A 17,559-nucleotide genomic window follows, 5' to 3' on the forward strand; every position below is an offset into this window, starting at 1 on the left:
TGCTTTGATGGGAGTTTGACAGACTTATCTGCTCTACTGCCCATCTGTCCACACATTTCAATACAGTGATTGGAAACGGGTTGTGCTCTCTGAAGGTGATTCCTATCAGCTTCGCTCACTACCTCAGGTGACCCGGCCTGCTCACAAGGGATGGACGGCCAGAGCAAAACAATTAATCATTGTGGAGGCTGAGAAAACAAACTGTCGTAATTAAGAAATGAATTAGGCCCCTTTTAATTTGCCTCTTTGGCAAGTTGATTAATGACAGTCACATGGGAATTATGTCAGCTGCTGAGAAGTAGCAAGTTTATTTGAACAAAGCCATAATTCCATAGCATAATTCACATTTTGGAAAATACTTTATTTTATCTACCTGTGATTTAATCATTATTTTTGATACTACATTTGTACTAAATGTATTCATTCATTCAAACTCAATATAAAAAGTGGTACATTTCAAATGTCCCAAATGCATTAAAAAAACAAGTTGTTTACATTACAAATAAACATTAAAAAGTATTTCAACTATTATAAAAAGCTGCCATAGACTGTAAGTGTTTCTGCATCACCAACAGAGATTACAAGAGGTACCCGCTGCCCTCCAGGTACTTCTGAGGAGTGGGCTTCTTCTGAAGAGCTTTATGTTGAATCATTTTTTTCCCTTTGACCTTTGAACTCTGTTGCCCAAACTTAAGCTCCAGCCAGTCCAGATAGGCCCTGGCCGTCATCAGCAGAGTGTGACTCCACTGCTTCTTTTTAAACGCATCCTTGGGCATTTGGGGCGGGGGTGGCTTCAGGGAGCACTCCCCTCCGAGGGTATGCTTTGCACACGCTGCCAGCAGGTTGACGTTGGAAACGGTGCTGCCGAGCTTCTTGTGAAGTTCAACACTATTCGGGTTGAGGTTGTCCCTCTGGTCCTCCAGGACTTTCTTCAGGCCTTGAGCCATGAAGAGGAGGCTGCACTGGACCTTTGACCCCTGGGGGGGAGAGTCTTTCTCCACCTGGAGCTCAGGGAATCCAGGGGCCCAGATGCCCAGGGGCTCCCCATTATCTTTATCCTGGAACAGAAGACCAGCAGCAATGCTATTGAAACATCACATACAAAATCTTATCTACAATGTGACTGTTTCACAATGTTCCACCAAAACAAGACGTATCTGCATTGATCTACTGTACACTACACCCCAAAAGAAGTTCCAAAATGCTAATTCAAGCAAAAGAAAACGTAAGTGAATATAAGTAAGTGTACATTGTCTTCCAAATTTAAACAAAATGCTTTTGAAAGTGAAAAGTTATTTTATATTCATATTATTCAGAAATAGATGTCAAGAGTTGTGTAATGGCACCTATGTTATCGCAGATGTATTATTAGTGGAGGTGGGAGAAGTACTCAGATCTTGTACTTAAGTAAAAGTAGAAGTACCAAAGTGAAGGAATACTTTGTTACAAGTAAAAGTACAAAAGTATTAGCATCAAAATATAATTAAAGTACCAAAATTAATTACTCACTATGCAGATTGGCCCATTTCAAAATAATATACAATGTTTTGATCATAATGATGAAAGTGTTATCAAAGCTGCAGGTGCAGCTAGTTGAATGACTTTGTATACTGCAGGTTAGCTTGTGAATTTACTAACTAAAGTCTTATTTAAGTGTTTATATTTCACATCATTCATCTAAATCTGCATAATAACTAAAGGTACAAAATAATTGTGTGAAATGAAGCTCAGCGTAAATGCAATCAGGAAGACCGTCTATTCACTATTCCTACGTAACTCAATAAGTGATCGGGGGCGTCACTCTCCAGCTTAACCAATCACTTTGCTCTATTCCCAAGAGCCTATCATAGCGCTCTGCCAAACCTTTTAAGTCTGCTCTCCCCCCTCTGACAGCTGTCATTTCAGGTGACTCCACACAACCCTCCTCCACCCCTTTTCACCTCCTGTCCCTCTGAATCCAGGGTCAAGCTAAGCCACTCCTCTTCAGACCGACCCAACCATCTATTCACCACCACCAGTGTCTCAACCTATAGTCTCAACCCAGTCTCATGGCATTTCGTGTTCACCAATACGATTTTTAATCTATTGATTCGTGTTCACCAACACGATTTTTAATCTATTGATTCGTGTTCACCAACACGATTTTTAATCTATTGATTCGTGTTCACCAACACGATTTGTAATCTATTGATTCGTGTTCACCAACACGATTTTTAATCTATTGATTCGTGTTCACCAACACGATTTTCCCCTTTTTTTCGTGTTGCACAGCACGATTTTAAAAGCAATGTATTTCTACTGGTAATGTGTTTTGTGCCTGCAGCACGTCTTTTTCTCCGGTCGGGTCGTGGAAGACCGGAAGCTGTGTGGTTCATAAAAACATGTTCTTACTCAATATCAAGCCACAATTATTGCTTTTATTTTAAATCGTATAATTTCGGACTTTTATTTCCGTCTGTGAGGAAAATAAATGGGGCGCTCAGAGCCTCAGAATACTGAAATCTGTATTTTTTAAATATTTGTTTCCTTCTAATTTGTTATTCTTTTCAAAATAACACACTGTTATTTACTCACCAATAACACACAATTATCCTTGCTTTTATTTATTGGTTTAATTCCATAATCTCGGGCTTTTTTGGCGTCCGTCAGGAACTGAATTTCAAAATAAAAATAACCGGAAACAGACGTAGGCATTAAGAGTGATTACCCAAGACCCTCAGCTATGGTTTAAGCTCGCTGATTGGATGTTTTAGCCGCAATGCATGCTGGGATTTGGTGTTTATATGATTTGAAATCCGGAAAACATTTAAAAAGAATAAAAGAATACTTAATCCCGAGTGTTCTTGCTTTTCTCTTTGAAAGTCATCACATAACGGCATTGTAATACACGGTTCGGCTGCATTACATATTACAGATCTGCCGTAGTTCTTTATTTATAGAGCCCTGATGAGAAGACCTTTGGAAAAACTGGAAGAAATGCCGCCGAAACTGAATACTTGACGTGGATCATAAATATATCAACAATTAAACAACATCTTCAATTTCTCTTCACACAATACGTCTCCTTGCAGTATCAACAATAATTCGGCTGACTTTTATATTTGATCTAATTCATAGATAGGTTATATTTACACCATAACGGTACACAGCTGATATAAAAGGACTTGTAGTTTTTAAAGATATTACTGATTTTCTTTGAATATAAGAATGTAAATACTGAGTCTGAAATAGTATAGCAATATGCTGTAAAATTATGTGAAAGCATGAATAAAACTACACATCTTCAGATGTTGTACATACATATGTGTCCTACACTAATAATACAGTGCCTAGTGGTTAAAGCATGTTATTGAATTATTGTTTTTATGTGTTATATTTGATTAAAAAAATATTAAGAGTACATACTTTCATAGGGGGAAAGTAGAAGGTCTGTGATAGAAATATAGAATATAAAAAATCAAGAAGATACTATAAGTGATCTCTACAATAAAACAGTTTAGTGCAGGATGTACAAAGATATTAATAGGAGGAGGTGCAAAACAGAAACACGAATTAACCTTTATTTAAGCATTAAATAATACTTTAGATTAAGGTCTTCTTTTAAATAAGAAAAAAACTTTGGGGGTATCTATCTACAGATAAATATTAAGCCTGACAAAGTACTTAACGTCTAATATATTGCTTTCCTGCAATGTTAACTATGTTGAAGCACTTATTTTTAATTGATATTATACATATGAATTATACTCTTATGTATGTAGATAGAATAAGAAATGTGCAGAATATGACAGTTTAATGGTGGAGGTACACACATATTGATAGATGTCTTGTAATGCGCTGTTGAGGAACCTGTGACCCAAGATTTTCATTCATTGCATACACCGTAGTTGTGTATATGATATGTCAATAAACCTTAGAAAATCTTGAAAGGGATGTGCAAAATAGCCATAATATACAGTATTTAATTAACTATTAATAGAGAATAACGAGTAATGAATATACTTTATTGCTCGTTTCCATTCATGTCAATTGCAGATAAATGTTTAGTCTTCTCAAGCACCAACTATCAAATATCTCTCCTGATTGTTGGCACTTGACAATCACCTTCCCTGAATTTTACTCAGGTGTAACTAAAGTCTGCTTTAAGGGTTGTTTATATTTCACATCATTAATCAGAATCTCCAAAGTAACTCAAATAAGTGTAGTGGAGTAAAAATACCAGGTTAACCTCTGAATTGTAGTGGAGTAGAATTACAAAGTAACAATGAGCTGTCATGTGGGTATATATTAATGCTGCGCATTATGGACACAAGCGATTTTCACCCATTTATTAATTATATGTTTTACATTTGATAACACCAATGTGTTTAATACTGGCAACTTCTAATTGTGGGAAAAACTAAAACGTTCAGTAGAGACGTCCCATAGAACATTTTGTGAAACACAATAGCCAGCATGTGTAGTTCTGGGGGGGCGTTCGATTCCAGTTTTGGAAAAGTCTGGCGTGGTTTCGTTCCATTTCAAACTGTTTGACGCTCGCTGTAACCTTGGCACACTGCCACTCTAACATCCAATCCCAGAGCTTGAAGATTAATCACGGGGACTGTAGTCCTAAACGATAGCTGGGGATTATGGGTAGTGTAGTGTCTTCGGCCATCCTAAACTCCTAGAGGCCTACGTCTGTTTCCGGTTATTTTTATTTTGAAATTCAGTTCCTGACGGACGCCAAAAAAGCCAGAGATGGAATTAAACCAATAAATAAAAGCAAGGATAATTGTGTGTTATTGGTGAGTAAATAACAGTGTGTTATTTTGAAAAGAATAACAAATTAGAAGGAAAAAAAGATTTAAAAAATACAGATTTCAGTATTCTGAGGCTCTGAGCCCCATTTATTTCCCTCACAGACGGCAACAAAAGTCCGAAATTATACGATTTAAAATAAAAGCAATAATTGTGGCTTGATATTGAGTAAGAACATGTTCTATGAACCACACAGCTTCCGGTCTTCCACGACCCGACCGGAGAAAAATACGTGCTGCAGGCACGAAACACATTACCAGTAGAAATACATTGCTTTTAAAATCGTGCTGTGCAACACGAAAAAAAGGGGAAAATCGTGTTGGTGAACACGAATCAATAGATTAAAAATCGTGTTGGTGAACACGAAATGCCATGAGACTGGGTTGAGTGTCTAGACCCCAGAGGGGTTTCATCGGATCGGTTCTATCCTCTCGAATGATGCTTCCTGCACAATGGGGCCTAATCGCCAAAATCACCATTACATTAATTTGTGTATCTTTGCAATAAATATGTATTCTTACATCAAAACCGTCTCTCCTGATTGAAGTATAAGTACAAAGTAGCATATTGGAAATACTCAAGTGAAGTACAAGTATCTCAAAATGTTCTTAAGAACTGTACTTAGTTAGGCTACTTTATACCTCTGGTAGGGTGCGTTCACACCTGCCTTGTATAGTCCGGTTGAATCGAACCCTGGTGCGTTTAGCCGCTTGGTGCGGTTCATTTGGGTCGGTGTGAACACCATCCGAGACCTCTTAAGTGAACTAAACAACCGGACTCTGGTCCGCTAAAATAGCTGGTCTCGGAGGCTTGCTTGCAAACTCTGGAGCGGTTAATTGCTGGTGTGAACGCAGTCCGCACCAAAACATAGGAAGCGTAGTATTTACGTGTCACAAGAACGCGGATATCTTCAAAATCTTTAGCGAAAGAGTCTTTCAAGACATCCGCGGTTGTTTAGTTAAAGAGTGAAGCAGAATGAAGTGTTGAACAGTGTTGTGTAAAGTAAAACATCTCCGTCAGCTACATAAAAGTCAGAGCCACCTGTCGTCGGTGAAACGCCCCTCCTTACTGCAGAACGTCTCTCATTATATGTGTTATAATGTTTTTTAACGGACGTTGTCTGATTATATAATCATATGCGCGGGCCGCTAGAGTCTGTTGATCTCCATATTAACAGCAGCATGAGAATAACCTGCCGAAAGTGCCGATGCTCCATGGCGGAGGCTCCGGTAGAAATTGCCGGGATTTGCGTTTGTACCAAGCCCCCAGGAAGTGCGCCGGACTCAGATGAAAATATTCATGGTGGCCAAACGGCGGTACTACACTTCCGTTTGGTTGCCAGGCCCGGAAACACTTTTCCCCATTGACTTACATGGGGAAAGAGTGGTCTGTAAATCGTTGGATACTTTTTTTTAAACAAAATAAACTACCCAGTATGAACACTTGTTTTGCCCTTATTAAAAACATTCGTTCCTCAAGTTGTAAAAATGTGCTAATAACGTTATTCTGAGTTATTTCCCTCTGCATTATGAACGCGCATCTAACCCACGGGACCGCACCGCCCGGCACGTTCATGTTACGTGTTCAGCATGGTCCCGACCAATCAGAGCACACTGTGCTCACAGGGAGGGTGGGGCATGGATGTATAGGGGTGGGGGCTGGAGCTATTGGAGCTACAACGAGCCGTTAAAGGCAGAGAGTGAAATTCAGTGAATACTGAATACACATAGTTTACAGAGATGCTGTATGAGAAACCAATGTGAGTTGCGTTTATCTTTACCCATGGATGCACAATAAGAACGGACCCATATCGTCTTACTGCCATCCCACGGAGCTGTAATAATGGATATATTGCACATGTTTGCTGTAATTATTATTATACTACATGGGCAGTATGATTAAATCTTGTACCGTAAATGTTGTATTAAATAAAGTTAATATTACCGACGTTATTAACGTCCCTGTAGCGTCGTATTGCACGGTGAATATACAGTGCAATAATTATTGCATGCTAAATGAAGCTCTGTTGCTTGGATATCACTAGATCCTGTTTCAGCGTAATATAAGTACATAACGATTGATGTGTACATTAGCATAATTACTAGCTAGCCGCTAGCTGCCGCCTCGTTAATATCAAATCCATCATAATAACAAATCATTACCATGCTGTCATGAACGCGCGGTTCTGTAACTTACGTGTACGCAAATTGACGTGCTTGATGTGAACGAGCATTTTGGTTAAACTTGCGCATGCGCTATGAGCGCACATACGGGTACTTCTCAGGCATGCCGGGTAATATGTGACGTTTCACTCTCAAAAGTTGGGCCATGTTATCATCATGCGCTATTGAGCAACTCTCATAGGAATGAATGAGGCCCCGCCTCCCACGCTGTATCCAGTTCTTATTATACATCCATGGTTTGTACCCCCTTAATGTCTCACCAATTGTTGAACAGCATTTCCGTGCACATGACTTGTGTTTAAAGTTTATAGTCCGTTTGAGTTTTGCCCGTGTGAACGCAAACCGAACCTTCTGAAAAATGAAACAATGTAACAAACTGTGGTGCACCAGAAAACGGACTATTAGGTGTGAATGCACCCTTACAAGTCAGTAAAATATGCAACGCAAAAATGGTCAGACACCCACCGATGAGCTTATTCAACAATGTCAGTAAGTACCATAGACTGTATATAGGTAAGTACAAGTAATGTATACTGTAAATTACAATTTTGAGATTCAAGCTACTATATTTATACTGTATTCCAACAAATTGCAAATCAACTTCAATAGCTTATTTTTACTACTTTTATCGTTAAAGCAAACCAAAAACGTGTTTGAAAATAAGTAATTCTAGCGGTAGCATGTAGATATGTTTTTCTAGAATAATGCATCTCTTTGACATATGAAGTTTGCAGTGGCGACTGGTCATTAGGGGCAGGTGGGGCACAGCCCCACCTAGTGTCAGCAGAAAGTATTAAAAGTAATGATTACAAAAAATTGCAAAAAATAAATTAAAAAATATATAAAATATATTTTAAGATCATGTTTATTCATCTGATTCGTCTGTACATTGCTGTTTTAGTCTGTGTTCTTCTAATTAGTGTCTACAGTGTGTGCCTATTGAGCTGTTTTGAGCCATGTGGGACAAAACCCGATCCTGCCCCTCCCTCTCCCTGTTTAAGACAATGGTGACTGTAAAAACTACACTGCGCATGCTCAGAGTATTGTCCTATTTAATGTGTGTGGCAAAAAAATAATGACCATAGGGGCATAGTGCTGCCATCCCCACCATACGTCATCTCACATAATTCAGAGCTGATTGGCTGTAAGTACGTGTGCCGCGAAAAGTGTGGTGTGTGAAGAGGAGGAGAGAGAGCTGCAGTGAGGCGTCCTAAAACCCGGAAATAAACTGCGCATGGCTTCCCTCCACAAAAAAGCAATGATATTTCTCCATAGGATTTTAGAAAATAGCTCAAAATAAGATCTGTGGGAAACAAACCTGTTAGATAAATGCACGTTTTGTTCAGCCGGATAATATCCACATGTCTACCCTACTTTTATAATTTTCGAATCATAAATCTATTGATTAGATCAGATTTATGATAGACTTTTGAAACTACAAGAACATAAGGAGGACTTTTACAAAAAAGTAATAGAGATTTTTGTCCAGAAGGATAGGCAAATGGACTTAATCTTCATGTCAAGGTAAGACTGCAATTTGATTGAACATGGGATCTTACTAAGAGAGAACAATTCAATATTTAAATGATACAATTACATTTTTTGGGTATCCTTTTGTTGAACTGTCTGTTTAAAATTAATTGAAGCATCAGACAAAAAAAGCTTTTGAAAATAATATGATATTTTGATTTAGGTCAAAATATAATATTTGTAAACCTGAAGAGTCAGTGCCTCACCAGCCATGAACCTCACTGCAGAAGCTTATAGACATCTAAGTTTTTTGTGCCCCACCACTTTTGTACATATAAAAACGCCACTGGAAGTTTGTAACAGAAAGTGACTACAATTTGCTTACATTGCTCTGCATTAGCTTGTGAATAGTGAATATGCGATAGCACTTTTAAAACAACCTCTGTTAATGATGTGCAACTGTAAACTGTTGCACATCATCAGAGACACACAGTATGAAATGATGAATAGCTTATCATGCATATGTTGCTTTTTATGGTATTTTATCATTCATTTGGGTATTGTAAAATAATGTATTGATCATAGCAAATGTTTTGTAAAACATCTATAAACATAGATGGATGGACCATAAATGATTAAGCATCTATCCTCCTATTGTCTTTGTTTCCCCCCTTACTTTGGTGTTTGCGGTCAAATGTGACCGGTCCTGTTTTAACTGCTATTACATTAACACAAAAACCATTCATCATCACCAAATGTCAATTAACACTTTCAAACTGTAAATAGTGTATCAGGCTACTACATGAAAAACTGCAGTAAATAAATAATCAAAATGTCTGCAGTGAAGTATTTATTTTACTTACAAACAATTTCAAGCTCGCTACTACCAGGGTTTTGGTGAGGGCCGTCAGCTCTTTGGGTCGGCATGAAACAGCAGAGTGCTTCTTTGGCGCACGTCCTGCATCCAAGCCTTGCATCAGAACCCCCATCCAGACGAATGCCACAGACCGTAAACCTGCAAATCAAAAACAACATGTTAAATCTTTAAAAGGCACACATGTATTAATGAATGTGTAAAGTGAATAACATACTGTACCTGCTCTGTATGTCATCCTGACTTTGCTCAAGTTCTCAAAAATGACAGGGACTGATTCCTGGGTCATTTAGAATGACAGGTGTGTTTATATATTTGTGAACCTCGTTGCGTGTGATAGCAGTCCTACAGACAAAATCTCCCTTATCTCGAACTGAGTCGTATGCTTTGATGAAAAAGTAAAGCGTCCAATCAATTCCTTTGACATGTCATCACCTTACGTGGCGCTTATTTGTCACTTCCACTTAAGGAAATGCTGCAAACCACTGATGAAACTCTTGAGTAACTTTCCAGCACATAAACATTCTGCAAATAACTTCAAGAGAAAGATTAGTTTGTTCCTTGGTACAAATGTAAGTAAATAATTATTAGGACCTTGGTTTGGGAAATGTTTGTGAAAGTTTTATCAAATACATTTTTCCTCCACACTCATAAGTGGATTTTTAGAATGAATTATGTGTACTCATAACCCAACACTAAATATAAACAACCATGTCATTTCTGTTATTAGTGTTATTTTTTTTTTTATTATTACGTTTATTCTGGTTTGTTTTGTGTTGTATCTTGTATTTTAAATGTATTTATATTATGTTGTGTGAGCTTATCTCTCTGTACAGCACTTTGGTCTGAAGGTTTTAAAGTGCTATATAAATAAAGTTGGATTGGATTGGATTGTGCATCATTTCAGGGTATATATATATATACATACAGTCTATGGTAAACACCGACGGACGCATTTTTCAATATACGTCAGCTGTTATCACATATTTTCATTATGATATATTTGTGTCATGATTGATTCATTCCATCTCTGATCCTTCTCATGCAATACTTCCTGTGCATATATGAGCTAACCACACTCCTTTCAGTACATTATGCCTTTGCGTTGAGGGACATTGCTGATAAAAGATTAACTCCAAAAGTTGATTTTTTGTTGCAGTTATGAAAACAGTAAGCTCTTTTATCAAACCAAATAAAAAGCACACTTATACAGAGTATTACAGAATCTAAATTGCTTTATTAGGTTTAGTCAGAGTACAATGAATAAGGCATCCGAGGTTTTCATTAATCACAAAATAACTTACAAATAGAGCAACAAAGACTGAGGTTATGGTTAACAGGAGGTGGTGCAACAAAGTCCATCCATCCATCCATCTTCTCCCGCTTATCCGTGGTCGGGTCGCGGGGGTAGCAGTTCCAGCAGAGAGCCCCAAACTTTCTTTTCCCTGGCCACATCAACCAGCTCTGACTGGGGGATCCCAAGGCGCTCCCAGGCCAGAGAAGAGATATAATCCCTCCACCTGGTCCTAGGTCTACCCCTCGGTCTCTTCCAGGCTGGGCGTGCCTGGAACACCTCCCTAGGGAGGCGCCCAGGTGGCATCCTTACTAGGTGCCCGAACCACCTCAACTGGCTCCTTTCGATGCGAAGGAGGAGCGGCTCAACTCCGAGTCCCTCCCGGATGACCGAACTTCTCACCTTATCCCTAAGGGAGACACCAGCCACCCTGCGGAGAAAACTTATCTCGGCCGCTTGTATCCGCGATCTCGTTCTTTCGGTCATGACCCATCCTTCATGACCATAGGTGCAACAAAGTGGCCTTTATTAACAATAACAACAACAACGGAAATAAACATGTGATACTGATAAATAATATAGGTTTGATTCAAAAAATGACTTTAGTTTAAGGAAAAATAAATAACAATGATAAATAAAGCTCGTAGCCTCACTGCAAGCGGCCGGATACTTTACCACCTATCTATAATGTACCATTTGCTGCAGGTAAGCATATTGTTGAAATAAATAACACAAAGAAACCAACAGTTTTGTTATGTTAAATAATAAATTACCAATTAATAAAAGACAAGTTCACATTTCAATGGACCCATGTAAGAAAATAAATAGATATTTCATAAATATATGAATAATCCCCGTTTCAAATAAACATACAAAACAGCTTCGTCTAATTTCTCAGTTTCTGTGTTGGTAAGAACTCAAGGTGCTCTAATGTTTTTGTCCTGAACAAGTTAGTTATGTCCCCTTTAAGCTACAACAAACTGCCCATAACCTCGACTTTACATCGATTCATAATAAAAAAAATTAGAATCTATAAATAGCAGACAAAAAACATTATTTAAAGCAAGGGGTAGCATAGTCTCCACACAATACCATAACACACATTCAATGGGGTTTCAAGGCAGATATTCAGGACAATTTAAACATGTTTTTTGGCGTAATATACCAGAGAAGATGATTTGTTATCACCATTTTATCAGATTCTTTTAAAGGTCACCTTTTATGCAAAATAAACTTGTTCATGTGTTTTATACATACATGTGTCCCTTCTCTGTTAAGGGATTCGAAAAGTTTCAGGAAAAATCATTCTCTCTCTTCCTGATCCATCTATATAAAAACATGTCTGATCAGAATTTGGCCAATTTGTGATAACCATTGTAACCATTAGCCTAAACAACCAAGATAACACCCCCCCCCCCCCCCCCCTCCCCTCCCTTTACCACCTGAATCTCCTCCTAGAGCACAATTGTGTTTTTTAAACCAATCATCTCTCAGAGGGGCGTGGGGAGTGGCAGCTCATTTGCATTTAAAGCTACAGGCAGAGAATCAGCACTTTTGAAACAGGGCTGAAACAGAGGGGTTTATGGGATGCTACAATGCATGATCTGTTTGGTGTTTCCAGCCAAACACTTCAGAGACATGTTTTTATATATCTGAGACATATAACATATTGAAAGAGTATAATAGTGGACCTTTCATTTCAAGAGTAAATTCATGCAGTCTATTTGTCACACTCCTCTACTGCCTCTTCAAGTACCCTTGGCACCTGTGTAAGCCAGGCCTTCAGGTTTTCAAGGACACACTTTCCAAATATTTTTTTTCGATAGTTATGCGTGTTGGGCAACTGTGGAGTGGCTGGTGTTGGTGACAAAGCGTTCATGATTTTGAGAATATACTTTATTCTATTTGAAAGCAGGGAGAGCTTTCCCTTGACATTGCGCCGGTGATCCAAATGCTGATATTCGTTTACCTCGGTAATGTGCCAATGAAAAAGCAGATTCTTTGAGTAAATGTCCTGCATCCGCTCGGAAACGCTGGTTCCAGATATATTGGAGTCGGGATCACAATCATCAGAAGGTGTATTCTTATCGAGATGATGAAATGTTAACTGTAAAGAAAAACAAGTAATGAAAATAAATTCATTGTATAGGTGAAAGTCATTATTGTTACTTTTCAAGTGCATTAAGGTATTGAACATGAAAAAAGTTTAAGCAATTTGAATTCTTTGCAAAATGTCAATCTCTTTACAATTCTTTCAGACATAATTAGTGACTGCATTTTTGTTTACATTGATAACAACCATATAAATACAAAGACCCTAACATCTATGAGACAGTAACGTTACAATGCTAGGGTTAGCTGTTAATGGTATCTGAAAGTAAGGTTTTTTTCTAGGCATTTCATGTTTTTTATATTATTTATGGTACATGATTCATTGGCGCCACAGTATACTGTATAGGTGGTTGGATCAAGCATCTCTGTTTTTCATTTTATCACATTAATATCCGCCTAATTGTTTACACTTCAACCTCTTCAATCAATCAATCAATCAATCAATCAATCAATCAACAACTTTATTAATCCCGCAAGGGGCAATTGGTTATGAGCAGCAGCTTATGTCATGTACACAGGCAGGAACATACAAGAAGAAAACACACAGATACTCCCGGGAGCACAGATGTGGATAATTCCAATTTACACAAAAAATCTTGTCACCATATCAGCGCCGTATTAAAAGTGTCCCGTCGCTAATCCAATCTTTTTTCCCTAATTGCAGACTTCACTTTAAAGTCACTGCTAATTCAAACCAAAAACTCTAAAATACTGTATATTCAACATGCGAAACACTGGGTGGCTTTCCCTGTGAAGCAGTTACAGGAATTATTGTGCTGTGTCTCATTACAATAAGTCGATTAAAACTATATTTGTGTATACAAATATTACAGGGACTAATGCAGTGGTGGAAAGCAAGTACATTCCCTCAAGTATTATACTTAAGTACACATTTGAGGTACATTTACTTTAGACGAATATTTTCATTTTATAATACTTCATACTTCTACTTTACTACATTTTTCGAAGCCAATTTGAAAAATGTTACTCCAATACATCTATTTGACTGATTTATTCACTATTTACATTATAGATTCGATTTTAACACACAATATTTAGGACAAACTGTTAACATATGATTATTCGAATAGATTGAACTATCCATCATTATATTTAATAAACTGAGTGGTTCAACATTGGCGTACATTTTTGTAAGACGTTTTCTGTTCAAACATTATTCACAGTTAAATGTGAAGATTTGCTGCTTTTGCTTTAAAATATTTAAATATTTTAAAGTTTTTTCTGCAATGAGTACTATTAGTCCTAAAAGTGCATTTTCCTCATCGTTCTTAAATACTTAAGTACCATTCTCGATGCAGAACTTTTACTTGAAATTGAGTATTTTTACAGTGTGGTATTAGTATTTGTACATATAGCACCACTGGACTAATGGATTAAGATGGAGCAGGCATGCTTAGTTATTATGCAGTTGCACAAACTAGCTGTTATATAGTTGTATTTATGACAAAGCAGCTGCACAAGCGTTAGTACAACACTGTTGCAATAGTAAATACATGTTAAACCAAATCAGTTAAGACCGAAACCTTAAAGATTATAACCATCTGTACTCTGAGTAAGCGGAATAGGCACTATGATGGTTTCCTGTCAAACACATCAGCGATAGCATGACAAAACCCCATTAGATCTAATGAACTTGTCTGCAAGTTAACACAGATATATCACAAACCATGCCTGGAAAATATGAAAACATGGCAAAATCAAAGGGAAGGACTTACATATTGTTCCAGTAGTATATCTGTTTCATGTTTCAATAGGCCTGTAAGATCCTTAGTGCGGTTTAATTCACAGCCGCTGTCAGTCGGAGCAGAAATCACTGGCCTCCACTGAAGTCCCAGGAGCATCAAGACAAGTGCTAATCAAAGAATATGTGAATACAGGTTAATGAAAATGTAACAAATGATAGGGTTAAATGATTTCTGCTTCACATTTCTCTTTGTATTTGGCCAAAAGAGTTAAGAAAGGAAAAAGACAAATAACATGGGATTGAAATTAAGTGAGAAACAATAATCAAATATACGCTCGTGTTTTTTTTTTTTTGAGTTGTGAAACAAGGGGGAAAAAAGGAAAGGACTCTATCACATGTAAATACAAATCAGCAACATTTTCCAATATTGCCTCTCATAGCCTTGTGACTAGCCTTGCTTGCCTCTTCTGTATTCTGAGTACAAATGGAAATCCTTTCACATCACTTGAAGTATTTCCTTCGATATTGTATAGGCCTATTTAACCTGCAAATATGATGGTATTTAGGCCTGCACATTCACACAACTTTTATTTCTGATTTGTCAGCATTATGATAGGCTCTACTTTTTGGAGAAGTAACCTTAGCAGCTAAATAATAAACTGCATTATTAAATACATGATATAACAACTTAGATTTTTAAACTAGTAGTAGTATATATTATTGTTAAGATATTTACCATAGTGCCAGAGAAGTCCATTGCATTTCAAATGCATACTGTAGCAGTCAGTGATGTTGTTGAGGTTCAATCAGCAGTACTTGATAAACAACAAATCATGTAAAAATAGCAACTTTTCTGGCCTATATATACACAGTATAAGAGCTCAGTCATCAACACACACACACACACACACACACACACACGGCAAGAATGTCATTTTTCCATGATGACATTTTTTGAAATGATGACTGTGTGGTTGTTCTTAGTCCTTGAGATTAAGCAGAGGTGTTGATTACATGTATCATGAGCTCTTCAGATAATATCTGGAAAAAGGGTTAACAACCATAAATAGTTAAAACGCTTAAAATGGTATATTTAATATATTTTCATCACATTTAAGACCATTTCACTGTCTACTAGAATTTCTCACATATATAGAAACCACCTTTTAAAAAAAAAAAATTTCATGACAGTTGTTTGTTTGTTGTTCCCAACCCTTAAGGTCGTGATGGAGCAAAGGGGGCAAAGAACATAAGAAATTGTGAGATTAATATAAGAGTGAAAAATAATCAAAATATTACTGTACTTCAAGTGGACACAAGTTTAAAAAGTTTTAAGGGTTTTGATTTGAATGCCGCTCAAACCTCCCTGGTTAAGTTGAGTCATGATGGATGACCGATGTTAAAGGATACTCTGTCAGTGAGGTAGTCATTATTAGTTGGAACATGTTGTGCAATGAGATGAACTGACTCTTGACAAGAAGTCAACAAAGAGTACATGTTTTCAATACTCTTTATTGAATGAAGCAGCACAAAAATTACAAATGTTTACAGAATACGTTTACTTCAAATTGTACAAAACTTGTACCAAAGAAAATGTCTGAGTGAGCTAAATAAAAAGTGTATTGTGCAAATAACAAAAAGAAATAAGACATAGTGTTATTGACCTAGGGTAATACTAAAGTAAAGAACCACTGACCTCTTAAAAAAAAAACACTGACCAAGCCTCTGTCCTGCTTGACAGCATTTGTAGTAGTTTTAATAAGAACTACCTACACATTCGCCTCAGACCAGAACGAGTGAGTCCTGTTTGAAGACTCACTTTTGTTGCTTGAAAAGTATTGTAAGATTAACTTTCTCACAATTCACACTTTCAGTTCCACAAAAAGGATAATTGCAATTCTTGCGAATGGCTTTAAATGTTTAAGATGTTATTTAGACACATGGCCCGGAAGACTAAGTTGTGCATTTATAGCACTGGTGAAATGTATGTGAAGGCGTTCTGCTTTACAGCTAAATAATATTATAACAAAATCAACCTAAACCAAGAGATATCTGCATTCGAGAGAAAAGGTCACTCATCTGACTTTGTGCTTGTGAATTTGAATGTGTGAGTGTTTGTGTTTTGGAGTGATTGTGCATTTTGATGTGCAGGTGTCAGCTTGTGGGCCCCCTGGGATTCAGTGCATCCCGCCTTAGATAGGTAAGACAGGAGGAGACAAACTGTGTGCACACCATCGAGAAGCGCTTCTGGTGTTCATGGCAAGTCCGTAGTCGTTAATACTGCTGGCGATGCAGTGCTAGTCTAGGCACAGGGTTAGCCTCTCCTCCTGCTGCCGTGCCACCATTGGCCGCTGGAGTGAGAGGCGATGGGTCATCCAGCTCAGACGGGACGTCAGAGATCAACTGGCTGCTGGGTCTTTCCTCTGGTGCTGGAGCATGTCTGTTACGCTCACTATGTCCTCTTCTGGGACCTAGGAAATGGCAGAGGAAATGAAAGCAATGTTGGTTGATTTGTATCCTTCGCTGTACACACAACATATTCTCACTTTAAACATTCGTAATGGGGAACAAACCGTTGCCTATTTACAAATCCAGCAGACACACTTTTACCCATTCCGACATTCACTTTTGAATATTTGTGAGAAAAATAACAGATTCTTTACAGCAGGTTTTTTTTTACTACTGCTTGTTGGATCTAGAACAAAGTGTATCAGAGCTTTGAGAGTGAACCAGAAAAACACAGTGGTCATAAAACCAAAACAAGCATGCGTATAATCAGCAGCAACTCCATTTAGAACATTCATTCTGTTGGCCACTATATATTTATTAACTTTGTTGTGTAAAATAAATTGCAAAAAAATACAATCAAATATGTGAAAAGTGTATTAGTGCTTTTATATCTTGCCAGTTCACTATGGCCGTACTACCAACCCCAGAAGAAGATACATGTTTTGTCATCTCCTTCAGAGTTTCTTGCAATTGCCTGTTTTCCTGTCAATAAAAGGCATTTGATGGCCTTATACGGGTCTGACGTCACTGCTTTCAGGTGCCAACACCATGCAATCCTTGCCATTGACTGACATTCTCCCTAGATTTTTATTTAGATCAAATGACATTGAAT

The 17,559-nt window shown here is 37.6% G+C and overlaps 2 protein-coding genes across 2 annotated transcripts in view; both read right to left on the bottom strand.

Moving 5' to 3' along the window:
• Positions 1-279: 279 nt before the first annotated feature.
• LOC117552005 lies at positions 280-9,683 on the bottom strand. The gene is made up of 3 exons (XM_034225177.1): positions 9,550-9,683; positions 9,317-9,468; positions 280-1,058 (listed from the first exon to the last, which is right to left on the bottom strand). Exons 1-3 carry the CDS (start codon positions 9,614-9,616, stop codon positions 579-581), a joined length of 699 nt encoding a protein of 232 aa, XP_034081068.1. The 5' UTR covers positions 9,617-9,683; the 3' UTR covers positions 280-578.
• A 6,267-nt stretch (positions 9,684-15,950) lies between these two features.
• Positions 15,951-17,559, bottom strand: part of castor1 (cytosolic arginine sensor for mTORC1 subunit 1) — a 32,564-nt gene continuing 30,955 nt past the window's right edge. The window contains exon 9 of the mRNA XM_034225296.1: positions 15,951-16,909. Coding sequence (XP_034081187.1) covers positions 16,838-16,909 — 72 coding nt within the window. The 3' untranslated portion in view covers positions 15,951-16,837. The remainder of the gene's footprint in view (positions 16,910-17,559) is intronic.

This window comes from Gymnodraco acuticeps, unplaced genomic scaffold, assembly GCF_902827175.1.
Source record: "Gymnodraco acuticeps unplaced genomic scaffold, fGymAcu1.1, whole genome shotgun sequence".
Classification (NCBI taxonomy): Eukaryota; Metazoa; Chordata; class Actinopteri; order Perciformes; family Bathydraconidae; genus Gymnodraco; species Gymnodraco acuticeps.

Bases quoted from the DNA above. Each gene is read 5' to 3' on its own strand.
- LOC117552005 (XM_034225177.1), bottom strand. From the start codon at position 9,616: ATGACCCAGGAATCAGTCCCTGTCATTTTTGAGAACTTGAGCAAAGTC. The intron at 9,469-9,549 runs GTACAGTATGTT...TTTGATTTGCAG, and splicing joins CAGGATGACATACAGAGCAG to GTTTACGGTCTGTGGCATTC. The intron at 1,059-9,316 runs GTAAGTAAAATA...CTTCTGTTCCAG, and splicing joins TAGCGAGCTTGAAATTGTTT to GATAAAGATAATGGGGAGCC.